The sequence below is a fragment of the Heptranchias perlo genome, chromosome 6, assembly GCF_035084215.1.
Source record: "Heptranchias perlo isolate sHepPer1 chromosome 6, sHepPer1.hap1, whole genome shotgun sequence".
Taxonomy (NCBI): domain Eukaryota; kingdom Metazoa; phylum Chordata; class Chondrichthyes; order Hexanchiformes; family Hexanchidae; genus Heptranchias; species Heptranchias perlo.
Window position 1 is genome coordinate 31548758 of NC_090330.1, and position 21149 is coordinate 31569906.

The window sequence follows — 21149 nt, forward strand, 5'->3', positions numbered from 1 at the left end:
AACTTTTAAAGAATTGTGCGCTATCAACCCAGCCTCTGAGCAGGGTAAGTTGACGCGCATGGAACAGTCTGTGAGAATAGAAGACACACCCACAAAATCTGTCAGGAAGAGAAGTCACACCCACAAATAGGCAAGCAGACTTCATACATTTTAAGTTAGTATTCTGGAAGTTATTGTAAATAAATTCTTTACATGTTTGATTTATAAAAAACAAAAGAAATAATTAAATTAAAGAGACAGAAGGGAAAAGTAAAAAAAAGTTATTTTTTTAATGACCAAAAACTATTAAAATAAGGAGTAATATGAGTCTCCACATTTTTAAAATTTAATTTTGTATTTGTTTGGCAGTCATAAAGAGTTATCGTGCTTTTAAAACTCAGTTGAGACCTGGTATTTTTAAGTGTACCTTTTGATGGCGAAATTAGTTACTTTCCAGCTGGGCGGATGAGCAAGTTTGCAATTTTTCAGTTATTTCAATGATTGTGGCGTGCGATGACCCTTTAATTCGCAGCTGTGAAATCTCCAGTGTACTGATAGGAGCAAGTTCATGATTTCCGCGTTTTAGTACCCATGTGCAAACGTGGGAACTCACTCCTTCGATTCGTCATTAAAAAATGGAGAGCGCTGTTGAGCTCCTCCGTTATTTCAGGAGCAAATTTCTGGCCCAAAGAGTCAGGCAAGCAGCCAGCACTATTCATTGCCTGCACACCTGTTTGGTGGGGCCAGAAGTCGCGTGTCTTCGACGCCACTTAAAGGCAGCCAGCACCTCTTTAGGGGGAGGTGCACTCTGGCTGCAGACAACAGGGAAGCTTCTGAAGATAAAAATGGCTGCAAGTCCTGCAGATCATGCCCCCAAGTTCTTGAATGATGCTCTGGAGACCCTGAACCAGGTGCTGTACAGGAGGAGGGAGATCCTGTTCCCGCTAGGGGGCAGAAAGCCCTGTAGGCAACAACTCTGCCGCCAGTAGGAAGACATCGCAGAGGCGGTCAATGCCAAGAAATTAGCTCCCAGGAGATGGCTGCAATGCCAAAAGAAGTTTGATGACCTCACCAGAGTTTTCAAGGTAATAATACTGCTCTCCTACTCTCTGTTCACACCTCCAACCTCACTACTCACAATACTCCCCTCCCTGCTTCCCTTCACTCTCCTGCAATCACTGCACCACATTTCACACCTCCTTCTCCTCATACTCACACACTCACCACTTGTACAACCCTCATTTCCCCAAACCTCATATCTGACACATTGCATACTAGCTATTTCACCATGACAGACACATTCTCTAAACACCTCACAAGGATGTCACTAACACACTCCTTTCTTGCAGGAGAAGGTTGCCCACAATTGCAGTCAGCAGAGTGCTAGCGACGGAGACCAAGCCCGCCTGCACATCCTCTCCCCCCTCGAAGAAAGTGTGCTAGCCATCATGGAAGGGGCAGAGTCATGGCTGTGGTGACTGGCAACGCTGGAGGAGACATTGTGCAGGGTTTCTTCACACCTTACCTCTTTTTTCCTTATTACTTCTATCTCATCCTACACACTCTGCATGGCAAACTGCAGATGATTTCACCACCCACTTCTCTCTCTTCTTTCCCTTTTCACTAAAAGCCAACTCTTGTCTTTCTCTTTCATTTCAGCTGCTGGAGATGTGGACATACCTCTGCCACTTCAGGAAGAGGAGGCCAGCTTTCCTGATGATGCAGCATCACTCGATCTCACCCTCACAAGCACCAGCTCAGATACTGGGACCACATATACTTTAGAGGCTACGCTAGAGGACAGGTCTTCATGTGGTGAATCAAATCGGGCAGGATGAGCTTGAAAGACAAAATAATCTTCTTGCTATCCTACCTTTCTTATTCTTATCACAAGTTGCTGCATTCAAATTCTGTTAGAAAATAAGCAAATGAATTGCAGTACCTGTAATAAAGGCCATATATAAAAATAGCCAAACCAATGATCGCAGGAATAATTAAGCTGATTAAAAGCGTTTCCATCACAGCAAAATAAAATGCAATTTTTTCTCCAAAATAATTTCTAATCTTCCATAATGGCTGAAATCCATAGGTCCTGGCCCACAGATTATTAAGATCCATCCATTTGTTGTGAGGATCTGCAGAAAGTTAACAAGACAAGTTTAACACAAGTTTGCAAAGTAAATGTAAAATCAGATGGTACATCCAGCAAAACAAAAACTATTTTGATTCTTTTATTAACAATTAAAGTTAGTCCATAAACATAAATCATAGAAAGACTTCCAGTAAGGAGGAGGGATACAATTATGCACTACTAGTAATAGGTATTTGTGCATTAAGTACCTCCCTTAGTTTTTGTTCCACATTTTCTCTTCTGCTTTCCTGAAGGTGCTGACATGCTGGGGTTTGGTTCCACAGTGGGCAGTACCTCATCTAATTTGCTATTCAAATGTAGAGGGTATCACAGTCTGAGCCTGATCCTATCCTCACCAGATGTCCATACATGTACACCTTCTAGCAGGAGTCACAGGATAGAGATTAGGAGATTTCTCAGAGAAAACTTGGAGGTAAGGGATGAAGCCTGGTGTCTGTATTACAGAACCAGACAAAATTGGTTTCTACCATTTTTCAAACAAGGAAACTAGCACATGGTGCTGTGGTTACCTCATATGCTGTAACCAAAGTAGGTGTGTTATAGAAGAGATGTAAAAGTTGGTGTATTTTAGTGGCCTGGGGGCTTAAGACGTGGTCTACATGGACTTCAGCAAAGCCTTTGACAAGGTACCGCATGGTAGGTTGTTACATAAGGTTAAATCTCATGGGATCCAAGGTGAGGTAGCCAATTGGATACAAAATTGGCTTGACGACAGAAGACAGAGGGTGTAGAGGGTTGTTTTTCAAACTGGATGCCTGTGTCCAGCGGTGTGCCTCAGGGATCGGTGCTGGGTCCGCTGTTATTTGTTATTTATATTAATGATTTGGATGAGAATTTAGGAGGCATGGTTAGTAAGTTTGCAGATGACACCAAGATTGGTGGCATTGTGGACAGTGAAGAAGGTTATCTAGGATTGCAACGGGACCTTGATAAATTGGGCCAGTGGGCCGATGAATGGCAGATGGAGTTTAATTTAGATAAATGTGAGGTGATGCATTTTGGTAGATCGAATCGGGCCAGGACCTACTCCATTAATGGTAGGGCGTTGGGGAGAGTTATAGAACAAAGAGATCTAGGAGTACAGGTTCATAGCTCCTTGAAAGTGGAGTCACAGGTGGATAGGGTGGTGAAGAAGGCATTCGGCATGCTTGGTTTCATTGGTCAGAACATTGAATGCAGGAGTTGGGATGTCTTGTTGAAGTTGTACAGGGCATTGGCGAGGCCACACTTGGAGTACTGTGTACAGTTCTGGTCACCCTATTATAGAAAGGATATTATTAAACTAGAAAGAGTGCAGAAAAGATTTACTAGGATGCTACCGGGACTTGATGGTTTGACTTATAGGGAGAGGTTAGACAGACTGGGACTTTTTTCCCTGGAGAGTAGGAGGTTAAGGGGTGATCTTATAGAAGTCTATAAAATAATGAGGGGCATAGATAAGGTAGATAGTCAAAATCTTTTCCCAAAGGTAGAGGAGTCTATAACGAGGGGGCATAGATTTAAGGTGAGAGGGGAGAGATACAAAAGGGTCCAGAGGGCAATTTTTTCACTCAAAGGGTGGTGAGTGTCTGGAACGAGCTGCCAGAGGCAGTAGTAGAGGCGGGTACAATTTTGTCTTTTAAAAAGCATTTGGACAGTTACATGGGTAAGATGGGTATAGAGGGATATGGGCCAAGTGCAGGAAATTGGGACTAGCTTAGTGGTATAAACTGGGCGACATGGACATGTTGGGCCAAAAGGCCTGTTTCCATGTTGTAACTTCTATGATTCTACATGTAAGTAATGCGGATGCATATCACTTATATGTTTACCATTAATCTAAGGCAGATGCCAAATCTTGAGTTTCTTAATAAATTATTAAAGTTTCTGACACTAGACTCTTGGGCATATTAATTAATAAGATAACAACAACTTGCATTTGTATAGCGCCTTTAACATAGTAAAACATCTCACTTCACAGGAGCATTATCAGACAAAATTTGACATCGAGCTGCATAAGGAGATATTAGGACAGTTGGCCAAAGGTTTGGTCAAAGAGGTAGGTTTTAAGGAGGAGTGTCTTAAAGGAGGAGGAGAAAGAGGTAGAGAGGCGGAAAAGTTTAGGGAGACACTGGAATCGATAAGGCAGATGCCAAAATCTTACACTTACTATCCACATGAATATCTGATACATTATCCACCTTCACCAAAATTCATCTGCAGTCAGTCACACTGGTAATGAGGCTTGTTCTACTTACCACCATTTTCCTGTGTTGAAGATGCACTAGGTTCCCCTTCAGATTTGTTTTTGGGTCCTTCATGCAGTGTGAAGGCAGATTTAAATACTTTCTTCATTAGTAAGTATGGTAAAGTGGGAATCTTTTTCACTTTTCCATCTTCTACCACATATTCTGTTTGTCAGAAAACAACAACATGCTTTAATAAGAATAACAGTCAGTGAATGAAAAAGGCAGTTCTCCCGATGTCCTGGCCAACATTCATTCCTTTATCATACTGCTGTTTGTGGGATCTTGCCGTATGTAAATTGACTGCCACATTTCTCTACATTACAATGGTGAATACACTTCAAAAATAATTTATTGGCTGTGCAGCATTTTGGGATGCTGTGAAAGGAGCTATACAATTGCAAGTTCTTTCATATTCATCAAACACATAAGACTCTTCAATAAGGCCATTTGCAGTAAGTAGCATGTTAGAGATCATTGTCCACACAATAACTAGTTTAGTTCTAGTACACATGAAACTGTTAATTACACAAGAACATAAGTCAATATGGATGTGAAAAGATTGTTATGCCCTTCTATCATCTCTTTCTATTTAATCCAATGTATCTCTCCTGTAATGGTTTATAATTTACAGATGACTAAAGGATAAAAAACCACAATGAACCCAATAATGTGGCCCCGCAGAGTGCTGCCAATGTTGGTGTGTTCAGGTGCTGCGAGCGCCTGCACATGCAAGAGTTCACTTTTCCAGATAACATGAGGTTAGCTCATTTATGCCTTGCGAAGCTCAGTTCTGACCAGGGAAAAAGCTTTACTTTGTGAAAACACACTATTGAAAATCCATCAAGTCTAAAAATTTGGAAACCATATTCTGATCTCGTTGTAAACTTTATTTTTTTTTAAGTAGGAAGATTTCCAAGTAAACAATGACAGTTCCTCTATCACTCTGTCATTGCTACGAGAACCAAAACTGCTCTACGTAGTCTTATTTCCCATTACTGTAATACAGAAATAGGACAAGGTTTTCATTACCTACTGATGTTGGTTCAAATGATTGTAACTTTAGAAGAAAAATTAAAACTCTAAAACTAGAATTAGAATTGATGAATGTCCAATAAAAAAATCAAATCTTTTTCTCACATAAACCTGAGAGATTATGCAGATGATAATATCATGACGATTTCTTTGAGAGAGATTTCTTGAGAGTTACATTACAAAAGTTTGATTTTATCTCTGTTTATACACAGTGGATGTCCAAATATCCTGGTATGGGGTTTGTACAAATGAGTTACCTCAGATACCTGGCAGGGTTATTCTCAGTAACCTCCTGTTTCTGCACCAACCCATTGGGTATCATTGGAACACTGGCAGGGTAGACTAAATGCTACATTGTTCTCTCTCTATATTATGTGCATATATGGAAATTATTTCTCGCTATCATTGACAAGCTCAATCACTTATTTGTCACTGTTAAACTTATTAATGACTGCAACAAAGTATCTAGTTAGAAGTTAAACCTGGAAGCTATGACCTTGATGGGAGAGGAGAACTTTAGCTGCTGGAATTCAGGACAAATTCCCTTTTAAACAGAATAATACAGGCTTTCACTAATTAGAGATTAATGTTACACAAAGTTGAGTCTTCCCTTATAAAAGCATTGGAAACTTCCTGCATTGCCTTTCTGTTTCCCTCTGTTTGGAACAATCAGCTCCTTTTAATCAAAAGAAAATAAATTGACAGAACAAGAAGTCAATGAATCGTACTCCATTCTTGTGTTTGAGCACTGTATGGAGCTCTGTAACTACCCTTCGTAGCTGTGGTAACAACCAAAATAACTGGGTGCGTGAATGGTGTACCTTCTTCGGTGTTTCCACTCTGGAAAAAAGAACACATTTCTGTATCTTCCTTCGGTCCTCCTGAAATTATTAACAATTATAAGGAGGTTATAAAAGGCAGCACAAACTGGATACCAAAAGTTTAATATATTTTTAAAACTCAGTAGATTATTGTAAAGCATCCTTATTGTGATGTAGCTCTTTGATGGAGAGTATTATTATTATATACATTTCACAAAAAATACTTCCTGAATAGAAATGCTGAAACTGTAAATCGATGGCTACCTAAAGTTACAGACAGTTTCCTAGAAGTAAAGGGAATTAGGGGTTACGGGGAGCGGGCAGGAAATTGGACATGAATTTAGATTTGAGGTTAGGATCAGATCAGCCATGATCTTATTGAATGGCGGAGCAGGCTCGAGGGGCCGATTGGCCTACTCCTGCTCCTATTTCTTATGTTCTTATGTAAAGTTACCTTTCTCCTTCTGATTTTCAAAGGGCATTTGGATGTCGTTCAGGATGTGGTGAACCTACAATAAACAGAATTTGACGCGATTACTTTTCTCTTGTTCAGAAAGAATGCTATCATTCTATAAATGATAGCATTTTTTTTTGTATCTGTCCCTCTTGAAGAGAGAGAACTGTCATATAGCAGGATTTACTATGTTTGATGTAATACTAACTGAAACATGAAGGAAGATATAAAATACAGTGTATATTTGAGTGAGAGATTCATTAAGTTTGTGATTGAACATATATGAAATAATGAATTGTGTTAAAAGTTTAGGGCTTGTCTTACACATTCTCTTGGGTATAGCAGTGCTGGACCCTCTCGTAAGTGGTCTGGACATCTAATTATACGATAACACAATCCAGGGGTAATAATAGTATCCCCTTGTGATCTGAATGGAATATTTGTGTCCTTCACACATGTACTTCTTCAATCTCTTCAAAGACAAACCAAGCAAACACTTGGTAAAAAGATACCAAATACAAATGGTTAAGCTGCTTTATTTCACAGCACATGAACAGAGTAACAGTTATGATTAGATTTATTTATTCCAATCAGTACAACTTGTCTTTGTGCAATAATTAACAAGATACTTTCCCACATATCAGTGGGTCACCTTGCTTGACTTAAAGAAACTTTCAACTAGTCACCTACATTCTAAATTTCTTGCAGCCTTTGCTGGAACTGACTGTCCTTATATCGTTCATTTTTAAAAAAAAAATCTGACTGAGTACCTATGTCTCTGTCACTGTCTTCTTTTTAATCTCCCTCTGTCCATAGCCTAAAGGGATCAGAGATTTCCCAACATAATGAGTGCGAGGAGTTTATTAATTGCCAACACAGGCTATTGGGTTGCTTATTATTTATTGTCTATAGGATAACAACATCAGCATTTACATAGAATTGCATAGAATATACAGCGTAGAAACAGGCCATTTGGTCCAAAAGGTTCATGCCAGTGTTTATGCTCCACATGAGCCTCCTCCCTCCCTAAATCATGTAACCTTACCAGCATATCCTTCTATTCCTTTCTCCCTCATGTGTTTATCTAGCTTCCCCTTAAATGCATCTATGCTAGTTGCCTCAACTACTCCTTGTATTAATGAGCTCCACATTCTAACCACTCTCTGGGTAAAGAAGTTTCTCCTGAATTCCTTATTGGATTTATTAGTGACTATCTTATATTTATTGGCCCTAGTCTGGTTTCCCCTCCACAAGTGGAAACATCTTCTCTACGTCTACCCTATCAAACCCTTTCATAATCTTAAAGGCCTCCAACAGGTCACTCCTCAGTCTTCCCTTTTCTAGAGAAAAGAGCCCCAGGCTGTTCAATCTTTCCTGATATGTATAACCTCTCAGTTCTGGTATCATCCCAGTAATTCTTTTTTGCACCTTCTCCAATGCCTCTATATCCTTTTTATAATATGGACACCAGAACTGTTCACAGTGTGGTCTAACCAAAGTTCTATACAAGTTTAACATAACTTCTCTGCTTTTCAATTCTATCCCTCTAGAAATGAACCCCAGTGCTTCATTTGCTTTTCCATGGCCTCATTAACCTGAGTCGCTACTTTTAGTGATTTGTGTATCTGTACCCCCAGATCCCTCTGCTCCTCTACCCCATTCAGACTCTTATTGTGCAGCAGTATTTGGCCCCCTTATTCTTCTTATCAAAATGTACTGAAATTCATTTGCCAATTAGGTGCCCATTCTGCAAGTTTATTAATGTCTTCCTGTATTTTGTTGCAGTCCTCCTCGGTATTAACTATACCCTCAATTTGGTGTTGTCTGCAAATTTTGAAATTGTACTTCCGATTTGCAAGTCCAAATCGTTTATGTAAATGGTGAACAACAGTGGTCCCAGCACCGATTCTTGTGAAACTCCACTTCCCACCTTTTGCCAGTCTGAGTAACATTTTAACCATCTATCATCTCAGTGCCTTTCTTGTGTGAACACACTAGGGGTCAAATTGACCTCTGGCAGTAGCACAAAACGGGCAATAATGAATCGGCAGCCCGTTTTACACCATGCTCGATTTTCTTTTCCATTGACGTCAATGGTAAAGAAAATCAGGGGTGGTATAAAGTGTGCTGCCAATTCATTATCGCCCATTTTGTACTGCTGCTGAAGACTAATTTCACCCCCACTGTGCGTTAAAAAACATTTAAAGGTAACTATTTTTCCCCCAAAAGGTTTCTGTAGAAAAATGATGAAAAAATCCCAAAACACAACAGTCAAGTACAATTACAAATGTACATGTGGTCCAGATTTCTCATCTGAAAATCAGTACCTCCAATGTTGCATTATTCCTTCAGTACTGCACCAAAGTGTTTTGCCTAAATTATGTGCTCAATTTCCTGGAGTGGGGCCTTTAAAAAATTTATTCTCAGGATATAGGCGTGGCTGGCAAGGCCTGCATTTATTACCCATTCCTAATTGCCCTCGAGAAGGTAATAGTGGGCCTTCTTCTTGAACCATGTGGTGAAGGTACTCCCACAATGCTGATAGGTAGGGAGTTCCAGGATTTTGACCCAGCAACGATGAAGGAACAGCAATATATTTTCAAGTCAGGATGGTGTGAGACTTGGAGGAGAACTTGCATCTGCTGCCCTTTGTCCTTCTAGGTGGTGGAAGTCATGGGTTCGAGAGGTGCTGCCGAAGAAGCCTTGGCGACTTGCTGCAGTGCATCCTGTAGCTATTGCAGCCATAGTACACCGTTGGTGGATAGAGTGAATGCTTAATCTGGTGGATGGGTTGCTAATCAAGTTACAGAATACCCAGCCTCTAACCTGCTCTGGTAGCGACGGCATTTATGTGCTGAGTCAAATTTCTGGTCTATAGTGATCCAGCCCCCAGGTTTGATGATGGGGGATTCAGTGATGGTGATGCCATTGAATGTCAAGGGACTCTTGATGGAGATAGTCATTGTCTGGCATTTGTGTGGCGCGAAAGTTACTTACTACTTATTAGTCAAAGCCTAGATGTTGTCCAGACCTTGCTGCATTCGGGCACCGACTTCTTCATTATCTGGCAAATTGCGAATGGAACTGGACACTCTGCACTCATCAGCGAACAGCCCCACTTCCGACCTTGTGATGGAGGGAAGGTCATTGATGAAGCAGCTTAAGATAGTTGGGCCTAGGACATTACCCTGAGGAACTCCTGCAGCGATATCCTAGGGCTGAGATGATTGGCCTCCAACAACCACAACCACCTTCCTTTCTGCTAGGTATGACTCCAGCCACTGGAGAATTCCCTCTCTGATCCCCATTGACTTCAGTTTTATTAGGGCTCCTTGGTGCGACACTCGGCCAAATGTTGCCTTGATGTTATTTTCACCTCACCTCTGGACTTCAGCTAGTGTCCATGTTTGGACCAAGCCTGTAATGAGTTCTGGAGCTAAGTGGTCCTGGCGGAACCCAAACTGAACATCGGTGAGCAGGTTATTGGTGAGTAAGTGCTGTTTGATATCACTGTTGACGATTCCTTCCATCACTTTGCTGATGATTGAGAGCAGGCTGATAAGGTGGTAACCGGCCATATTGGGTTTGTCCCGCTTTTTGTGGACAGGACATACCTGGGAAATTTCCCACATAGTCAGGTAGATGAAGGTGGTGTAGTTGTACTGGAACAGCTTGGCTAGAGGTGCGGCCAGTTCTGGAGCACAGGTCGTCAGCACTACAACCAGGAATTTGTCGGGGCCTAAAATCTGGTATCAGTAAAAAGTAACCATGCAGTTGTTGGGTTGTCATAAAAACCTGACTGATTCACTAATGTCCTTTAGCGAAGGGAACCTACCTTCTTTACCTGGTCTGGCCTAAATGTGAGTCCAGTCGCACATCAACATGGTTGACTGTTAACTGCCTTCTGAAGTGGCCAAGCATGACACTCAGTTGTACAGGGCAACTAGGGATGGGTAATAAATGCTGGCCTTGCCAGCGATGCCCACATCCCGAGAATGAATAATAATAAAATAAGCCTCTGCTGTGTCCAATGCACTCACCCATTTCTTGATATCACGTGGAGTGAATTGAATTGGCTGAAAGCTGGCATTTGTGATGGCAGCAGGACCTCAGCAGGAGGCCGAGAAGGATCATCCACTCGGCAGTTCTGGCTGACGATGGTTGCAAACTCTTCAGCTTTCTTTTGTAGTCTTCATGTGAAGGGCTTCGCCATCATTGAGGATGGGGATGTTCATGGAGCCTCCTCCTCTCATTAGTTCCTTAAATGTGTACCACCATTTACGACTGGATTTGGCGGGACTGCAGAGCTTTGATCTGATCTGTTTGTTGTGGGATCGCTTAGCTCTGTCTATAGTATGCTGCTTCCGCTGTTTAGCATGCATGTAATTCTGTGTTGTAGCTTCACCAGGTTAGCACCTCATTTTCAGGTATGCCTGGTACTGCTCTGGCATGCTCTTCTACACTCCTCATTGAAGAAGGGTTGGTCATCTGGCTTGATGATGATGATGGAGTAGTGAGGGATATGCTGAGCCATAAGGTTACATACTGTGGTGGAATACAATTCTGCTGCTGCTGATGGTCCACAGCACCTCATGGAGGCCCAGTTTTGAACTGCTGGATCTGTTCTTAATCTATTCCACAGTGGTGGTGCCACATGACACGATGGAGAGTGTCCTCAGTGAAGACAGGACTTGGTTTCCACAAAGGCTGTGCGGTAATCACTTCTATCAATAGAATCATGGACAGCCGCATCTGTGACAAGTAGCTTGGCGAGGACCAAGTCAAGTACGTTATTCCGTCATGTTGGTTCTCTCACCACCTGCTGCAAGTCCAGTCTGGCAGCTATGTCCATCAGGACTCGGCTTGCTGACAAGTACCATTCAGTGGTGGTACTCTGAGCCACTCTCGTTGATGGACACTGAAGTCCCCCACCCAGACTACAGTCTGTATCCTTGCTACCCTCAGTGCTTCCTTCAAGTGGTGTTCAACATGGAGGGGTACTGGCTTGAAGCCACAACCTTCTGACAGAGGCAAGAGTGACACTGAACACCAGGTGAATGGGCGTGTAAATGGCAAATGAATTTCAATACAGATAAGTGTGAGGTGGTGCATTTTCAGAGAGAGGAATAAGCAGGCCACCTACTCCTCGGAAAACAAGTCTAAATGGAGTAGGGGTGCAAAGGGATCTAGGAGTACGGATTCACAAATCATTAAAAAGTAGCAATGCAGGTTAACAAAGCCATAAAAAATTCAAACAAAGCACTGGGGTTATTTTCTAAAGGAATAAAATTCAAAAGCAGAGAAGTTATGTTTAATTGATACAGAACCTTGGCTAAACTCAGAGTACCGTGCACCGTTCTGGTCTCCGTATTACGAAAAGGATAGAGAAGCACTGGAGAATGTAAATCTTTTTTGCACTAAGATGATATCAGAGCTGAGAGGATACAACGATCAAGAAAGGCTGAACAGGTTGGGGCTCTTTTTCTAGAAGAGAGAAGACTGAGGGGTGACCAGGTAGAGGTCTTTAAAATTATGAGAGGGTAGATATAAAGATGATGTTTCCACTTGTAGAGGAATCCAAAACTAAGGGACATAAATATAAGATAATCACTAATAAATCCAATAGAGAATTCAGGAGGAACTTCTTGATTCAGAGAGCAGTGAGAATTTGGAACTCACTACCACATGGAGTGGTTGAGGCGAATAGCATTTAAGGGGAAGCTAGATAAGTACATGAGGGAGAAAGGAATAGAAGGAAATGTGGATAGGGAGAGATGAAGTAAGGTGGGAGGAAGCGCATGTGGAGCACAAACACTGGCATAGACCTGTTGGGCTGAATGGCCTGTTCCTGTGCTGTAAATTCTATGAACTTTTGGTGGCTAAGGAAAACTTACTACTATGACAGTAACCAGGATTCAATCGGCAGCAGAGTAAGCAGGACTCAATCAGCAGAGGGATCGTAATGAGATTAAAGTAGGAGCAGGAACATGCTGGACGACACTGACAAATGTGATAAAAGATTCAAAACATGTTCAAACTGTACACTCCAGTCTTTCCACACACATAGTGAGAATGCAGATGGGTAATGAAAAAAAGGCCATATTTATAAGTTTCACTTTAACAAGAGGAACTCAATCAGTTACATTGTGTAAAGATGAGAATGCTGTCCTGGACTGTGCCAGCCTATATAACCACTGGTGTCCAGATCACTGAGGGGGAGTGCACTGCACTCTCAGTATTACCATTTAGCAAAGAGTTACTTCCTGATTGCCCCTAAATTAAAAATTGGGTCTGAATTTGTTGCAAACTTGCACTATAGTAGTTACGTATTGATGGTGTGTGCCATTGTTAATACACAAAAGTTCCAGGAAATAAAATGGAGTAATGACATGAATTGTGTTGCGCCATAGCTTGCTGGCACGTTTATGCCGTTCTACCATTAGCTTGGCCAAAGGCAATAAAAGTCTGTTCTTGCCGCTCAGGCCTCCATTATAGTCAATGGCGATCGCCAATTTGGATTTACTCCATTATTCACGCCGTAGGCAGTTAGACTGAGATATATTGGCGTGGCTGCCGTGGTAATGACAGGATTTATGGCCAATACAACTCTCAGCCTGGGAGGCCAACAAGTCTCTGTACAGAAACATTGGACCTTACAACTATCTAGAAGAATCCTGGATCACCTGTTCCAGCTCCTGATTCTCAGTGTTGCAGGCAAACCTTCCAGTGGTACTGCTCCAAATGATGATTTTCCTGCAACATCAGGAATCAGAAGCCAACACAATCAGCACAAATGATTCAAGATCCTTTTTAGCAGATCAGGAGGATTTTAAAGGAATATTAATTTGACCAAATTTTTGCCTTAAAAGTGACTATTTTCTCTACAAATTTGGCAGAATTTACAAAACTATGCCACATTATTTTTTTCCCCCCACTGCACATTGCTAGACTCGTTCTGAGTAAGAGTGTAAATGGCAGTAACAGCTTTACATTTATGCAATGCCTTTAACCTAGAAAAAGTTCTCAAGGCACTTCACCGAGGTGTAAATAACAGTGAAATAAGACTAAAGAGGAATATTTACATTACAGACTGCAGAGCTTTAGGAATCAGTACTACACGGGACAATGGGGGAGATTTTCAACTTACAGCCCGGGTGTAAACCTGGTGTTGTGGATCAGCCACCTGTTATAGAAAGCACCCGATTTTCATTTCCATTAATTTAAAAAAAAATGAATTATCTTCTGTAGTCTGTATGGAAATAATTCATTTTGGAATCTATCCCTATGATTTTGTAATTTGCTTGTAAGAACTGAAGGACCCGTGGTTTTTAATAGAATCACATCACAAGCTTAAAAACAATTTCATATATTTCATATATTTTTGTTGCACAGTTTGTATGGTTCTGCATTTTGCATGAGTTAAAATATATTATAAATTCACATGTAATAATGCTCCAGAAATGTATTTACACTCTTGGAAATCTTAGTTGTCGGTGGGATGGGGGTGGGGGAGGAGAACGGTGCCATTATTGCATGAACACATGGATCACAATTTAAAACTATGACTATCACAACAAAAAATGCTATTTACAATTAGAGATCTCACGGCAGGACGAAAAAAGGTGGTCTTCTTATCAATTCCTTTGAATAGGTGTTGCTTGTCATGTCTATAAGGTGCACTGAAATAGTCGTCTTCATTGTCTGTCTCAAGATACTTCAGTAAGTACGCCAGACCAGTTGCTGGAGTGTCAGCACTCTGAAATAGCCAAAGCCAAAATTTCAACACACAAAATTGAATTTGTTTTGTTAGTATCTGTAGTCTGTATGGAAATATTTCATTTTTTAATTGTTATACATGTAACCGTTGCAAAGACCCTGGTAACTTGTCACAGGGGGTGGGGGGAGGTGTGGGCAGTAACAACCCAGGAGTACAACTGATTCTTATTGTTGCCACGATCTTTTGAGTTCCAGAGCTGCCTGACACTTGAACTTAACTTTCTCATTTACATATATTTAACCAGCTCTCAGCCCCACAATATTGATGCTTCAAACTCCAGATGCTTGGACCTAACAGATAGTTGTTGCTTCCAGTGTCCAACTGATGCAAATGCAGGAGGTATATGAAGGATATATTTTCCTCATTTGCGTTTCTTTTACGTAAGCTACCCATATATGGATGTGTGTACCTTCCACTGTTGGACTCGGTTACCAGGGAACGGGGGAGGGAGGCAGGGATAGGGCGGGGTGCATTGTCGAGCACATTTCTGCCCCAGCCCATCTCAGATCCTGCAAGAAATTGGGCTCAGTTGTCCCTGAGCCAGGAAGAGGAAACATCTGCTAGGGTTTCTGATCCTTGCTGGTATCCAGTTACCCCTGCTATTAGAATCATACTTGATCAGTTGCTTGTAGAACTTTATCAGATACAAGAGAGGGGCTCCATAATTAATTTTCTGTGACTGAGGTACTTGTAGAATTATATTAACATTTAAATTGTAGATTTACTTTAGATTTGCTTTTTAAAATGTTACTTACTTCCTTTTTTGCTGTTTATAGCATGTTATCTATCACAGGTTGGAGGTTGAAAATGTTTTATGTTTTGCCAATTGGTGGAAGAAAACACAAAACAATCTCTGATGAACAAAGCCGGTTTAGAGGGACAAAGTGAGTAATGGGACAGCCTGTATCTTTTGCAAGTTTCTTTTCTGGAATTTGATTTTTTTTTTGTTGATTTTCCACAATTGAATGATGCTAAAATATCATACATTAAATCCAAAATTCAATTCTACAAATCCTTGTGTGAAGCTGATTAAACACTTAAGCCTAGATTCTAACACTCAGTGGGAGTTGTGCGAGCAGGGGCTGAGGCGGGCTGCAAATCGTCCCACCCCCTGCAGTGTGAAGCCCAGAAGATTTTAACTCCTGGGCTTCATCTGCATTCTGGCTCAGAGTCTCCTGCTAGAACCCATGGAAACACCAGCTGGCCAGCGGGCAGAAGTGGGATTTTGGGCGGTAGGAGGCTGTTGCCGGGGACCCAATGGAACATTCTCTGGCAGTCAGGTAAGTGCGTAGGAAGGTTGGTGTCAGGAGGGCATCACAGTCAGGGGGTGGAGGAGGGGAGGGTAAAGGGAAGCCCGAGACGGGGAGGCTCAAGGTTAAATAAAAAAAGAAAATGCTGGAAATACTCAGCAAGTCAGGCACCACCTGTAGAGAAAGAAAGAGTTAATGGGGTCAATTTTCGGATGGCCGAGCGGGTGCGTTCGTGGTGGCGGGGGCTCCTAAAATTGGGGATTCCAGGAGCTCAAAGCCGGCGGGATCCCACTTAAGATCATTATCTGGGTACTTGAGGTCATTTACAGACCTCATTAGTTGGAGATTTTAGACTACCCAGAGCGTGTTTCCCATGTTGGGGGAAACACTCCCTGTTTAAACAGACGTGTTGCAGCCAGCAGTCAGTGGCAGCTGCAAAGGTCCATTTAGAAGACTTGTGCTCCAGAACTAGCCATGCTTCTAGCCAAACTGTAATTTTGGCTCCTTTCTGCAGCGTCAGTCAGTGGAGGACTGCCTCTTTAAATAGGGCTCCTCCAGCTGACAGCCTATAATGCGGGTGCGCAGTCTGCCCACTGCGCAGCTTTCCAGCGTGAAACCCGGAAGCCAAGGTAAGTGGCTTCAGTTTACCTACGATAACGCGGGGAACCCACCGATTTTACTGGGCGGGTTACCCACGCGCCCAGTCGACACCCCGCTGGCAACCCGCCTCCCTCCTAATATCGGGCCCAGTGTTTCAGGTTGATGACCTTTGGGCAAAACTGGAAGAAGTTAAAGAATTAACAGTTTTTAAGTAAGTACTGAGCCAGATTTTTGGGGGGGGGGGGGGGGGGGGGGGGGAAGTGGAGGAGGAGGAAAATGATCAAAAGGCAAGGTCTGTGATAGGGTGGAGATCAGGAGTGATCAAATGACAAAAAGGGACGGTGGTGCAAGGCAAGGAGGGTGGTAATGGGACAGGTTAAGAAACATAAGATGGGTCTAGAGGAGCTGTAAATGGCAACAGCAGAACCATTACCATTAGGATCAAGGTTTCCTTGTGGGGCCCTGAGGAGCACTCTTTTGTAAACCTGCATTTAAGGCAAAGTTTCAAAATACGGTAGTTTGTTGCAATAGATAAAGCTCCTTATGGCACAAGTGTAAAGTCTAAGGAAGCATGTTATAAAAGTAACTGCCTCAGACTACGTGTACACAACACTCAGCAAGGGCAACATCCCAGCTGTAGTGCTGAAGACTTGTGCTCCAGAACTAGCCGTGCCTCTAGCGAAGCTATTCCAATACAGTTACAACATTGGCATCTACTCGACAATGCGGAAAATTGCCCAGGTATGTCCTGTCCACAAAAAGCAGGACAAATCCAATCCGGCCAATTACCCCCCCATCAGTCTACTCTCAATCATCAGCAAAGTGATGGAAGATGTCGTCAACAGTGCTATCAAGCTGCACTTACTCACCAATTACCTGCTCACCAATGTTCAGTTTGGGTTCTGCCAGGACTACTCGGCTCCAGACCTCATTACAGCCTTGGTCCAAACATGGACAAAAGAGCTGAATTCCAAAGGTGAGGTGAGAGTGACTGCCCTTGACATCAAGGCAGCATTTGACCGAGTGTGGCACCAAGGAGCCCTAGTAAAATTGAAGTCAATGGGAATCGGGGAAAACTCTCCAGTAGCTGGAGGCATACCTAGCACAAAGGAAGATGGTAGTGGTTGTTGGAGGCCAATCATCTCAGCCCCAGGACATTGCTGCAGGAGTTACTCAGATCAGTATCCTAGACCCAAACATCTTCAGCTGCTTCATCAATGACCTTCCCTCCATCATAAGGTCAGAAATGGGGATGTTTGCTGATGATTGCACAGTGTTCAGTTCCATTCGCAACCCCTCAGATAACGAATCAGTCCGTGCCCGCATGCAGCAAGACCTGGACAACATCCAGGCTTAGGCTGATAAGTGGCAAGTAACATTCACGCCAGACAAGTGCCAGGCAATGACCATCTCCAACAAGAGAGTCTAACCAACTCCCCTTGACATTCAACCATCGCCGAATCCCCCACCATCAACATCCTGGGGGTCACCATTGAGCAGAAACTTAACTGGACCAGCCATATAAATACTGTGGCTACAAGAGCAGGTCAAAGGCTGCGTATTCTGCGGTGATTGACTCACCTTCTGACTCCCCAAAGCCCTACCATCATCGACATACAACTCAGATTACGCTGAGAGACTCTGCTGTCGTACCTCTCGCACACTCCGCAACCATCTCGTACACCAACTCTACAGCAGACGCCGCAACCTCGAAACCAAGATAGAGTCCATACTCTCAACTTGTACTCAGGACACAGCAGACCAGTTACGAGACACCGCCAAACAGACGAGGCAACGGAACTACGCCGTCTACATGAAAACCAAGAGCAGGAAGCTTGAGAAACTCGGCATCACCACCAGCATCAACCAAGCCTCCCCCGGTACCACGGTTGCAACCACAGGGAAGTCTATCGTCAATTTGTCCGACCACACCCTTCAACCAGACGAAATCGAAGTTCTCAGCCGAGGGCACAATTTCTGCCCCACCGCCAAAATGGACCCCATTGGTCTCGCGGCGGACACAGAGGAATTTATCAGGAGAATGAGACTCCGGGAATTCTTCCACAAATCCCAAGATTTCAACAGCAAACCCAATGAGACGATCTACGATCCGGAACAACAGACAGAGGGATCCGCGGTACAGCAACCGAAGAAGAAAGAGTCAAACTGGACTCCTCCGGAGGGTCGCTGCCCTAAGCTTGACATGTATGCTCAAGCTGTCAGGAAATGCGTCAATGCCAGATTCATCAGCCGCACTCACAAGACAGTCCAGAATGTCACCCGAGCACAACGCAACGCCATCGACGCTCTCAAGACCAACCGCAACATCGTCATCAAACCAGCGGACAAAGGAGGAGCCACCGTCATACAGAACAGAACGGACTATTGCAAAGAAGCATACCGACAACTGGACAACCAGGAACACTACAGACGGTTACCCACAGATCCGACCAAGGAACACACCCACCAGCTCAACAAACTGATCAAAACCTTCGATCCAGACCTTCAAAGCATCCTACGCGCTCTCATCCCACGTACTCCCCGCGTGGGAGACTTCTGCTGCCTCCCAAAGATACACAAAGCCAACACACCCGGACGTCCTATCATATCAGGCAACGGAACCGTGTGAGAACCTCTCTGGATACGTCGAGGGCATCCTGAAACCCATCGTACAGGGAACTCCCAGCTTCTGTCGCGACACTACAGACTTCCTACAAAAACTCAGCACCCACGGACCAGTTGAACCAGGAACACTTCTCACCACGATGGACGTCTCGGCACTCTACACCAGTATCCCCCACGATGACGGCATCGCTGCAACAGCATCAATACTCAACACCAACAGCCAATCTCCAGATGCCATCCTACAACTCATCCGCTTCATCCTGGATCACAATGTCTTCACCTTCGACAAACAGTTTTTTACCCAAACACACGGAACAGCCGAGGGGACCAAATTTGCACGCCAATACGCCAACATTTTCATGCACAAGTTCGAGCAGGACTTCTTCACTGCACAGGACCTCCAACCAACGCTATACACCAGCTACATAGACGACATTTTCTTCCTATGGACCCATGGCGAAGAATCACTGAAGAGACTACACGATAACGTCAACAAGTTCCATCCCACCATCAAGCTCACCATGGACTACTCCTCAGAATCAGTTTCTTTCTTGGACACACGAATCTCCATCAAAGACGGGCACCTCAGCACCTCACTCTACCGCAAGCCCACGGACAACCTCACGATGCTCCACTTTTCCAGCTCCCACCCCAACCACGTCAAAGAGGCCATCCCCTATGGAAAGGCCCTGCGAATACACAGGATCTGCTCAGACGAGGAGGAACGCGATGGACACCTACAGACGCTGAAAGACGCCCTCGTAAGAACGGGATATGACGCTCGACTCATCGATCGACAGTTCCAACGGGCCACAGCGAAAAATCGCATAGACCTCCTCAGAAGACTAACACGGGACGCAACCAACAGAGTACCCTTCGTCGTCCAGTACTTCTGCGGAGCAGAGAAACTACGCAATGTTCTCCGCAGCCTTCGACAGGTCATCGATGACGACGAACACCTCGCTAAGGCCATCCCCACACCTCCACTACTCGCCTTCAAACAGCCACCCAACCTCAAACTGACAATCGTTCGCAGCAAATTACCCAGCTTTCAGGAGAACAGCGTCCACTACACCACACAACCCTGCCACGGCAACCTCTGCAAGACATGCCAGGTCATCGACACAGTCACCACCATCACACGAGAGGACACCACCCACCAGGTACATGGTTCATACTCCTGTGACTCGGCCAACATTGTCTACTTCATACGTTGCAGGAAAGGATGCCCCGGAGCATGGTACATTGGCGAGACCATGCAGACACTGCGACAATGGATGAACGGACACCGCGCAACAATCGCCAAACAGGAGGGTTCCCTCCCAGTCGGGGAACACTTCAGCAGTCAAGGACATTCAGCCACCGATCTTCGGGTAAGCGTTCTCCAAGGCGGCCTTCGAGACACACGACAACGCAAAATCGAACAGAAATTGATAGCCAAGTTCCGCACCCATGAGGACGGCCTCAACCGGGATCTTGGGTTCATGTCACGCTACACGTAACCCCACCAGCGAAAAAAAAGTTATCTGTTTTTAACACAACGGGTCATTCTCTGTCTTTCTCTTCCTTTCGGATGTTTCTCTCCCTCTCTCTCTCTGTTTTGTGCTCTGGCCGTTTGTGTATTCGGTGGTCCTGTTGGTAACATCACTCTGTCTGAACACTTTGGTTGCCTTGACAACGGGCAGTTGAAAAGATTATCTGTAATCACCAGGTATTGTTCTCTGAATATAAATGCGGTAACCTTCCATGGAATCCCACACTCGCTCACCTGACGAAGGAGAAAGCCTCCAAAAGCTTGTGATTTTCAAATAAAACAGTTGGACTATAACCTGGTGTTGTAAGATTCCTTACAATCATCTACAAAGCACAAGTCAGGAGTGTGATGGAATACTCTCCACTTGCCTGGATGATTGCAGCTCCAACAACGCTCAAGAAGCTCGATACCATCCAGGACAAAGCAGCCCGCTTGATTGGCACCCCATCCACCACCCTAAACATTCACTCCCTTCACCACTGGCACACCGTGGCTGCACTACAGCAACAACCAAGGCTTCTTTGACAGTACCTCCCAAACCCGCGACCATAATCTTAGAATAAGGGGCTGCTCTTTCAAAACGGAGATGAGGAGAAACTTCTTCATTCAGAGGGTAGTAGGTCTGTGGAATTTGCTGCCCCAGGAAGCTGTGGAAGCTACATCATTAAATAAATTTAAAACAGAAATAGACAGTTTC

The 21149-nt window shown here is 43.7% G+C and overlaps 1 protein-coding gene across 1 annotated transcript in view; it reads right to left on the bottom strand.

Moving 5' to 3' along the window:
- The window catches only part of LOC137323173 (anoctamin-7-like), a 50172-nt gene that overhangs the window by 28024 nt on the left and 999 nt on the right, over window positions 1–21149 (bottom strand). The window contains exons 2-8 of the mRNA XM_067986682.1: window positions 14239–14422; window positions 10048–10405; window positions 8678–8849; window positions 6667–6721; window positions 6120–6272; window positions 4369–4521; window positions 1922–2114 (exon numbers count right to left, since the gene is read on the bottom strand). Of these exons, the coding sequence (XP_067842783.1) occupies window positions 1922–2114; window positions 4369–4521; window positions 6120–6272; window positions 6667–6721; window positions 8678–8849; window positions 10048–10405; window positions 14239–14422 (1268 nt within the window). The remainder of the gene's footprint in view (window positions 1–1921; window positions 2115–4368; window positions 4522–6119; window positions 6273–6666; window positions 6722–8677; window positions 8850–10047; window positions 10406–14238; window positions 14423–21149) is intronic.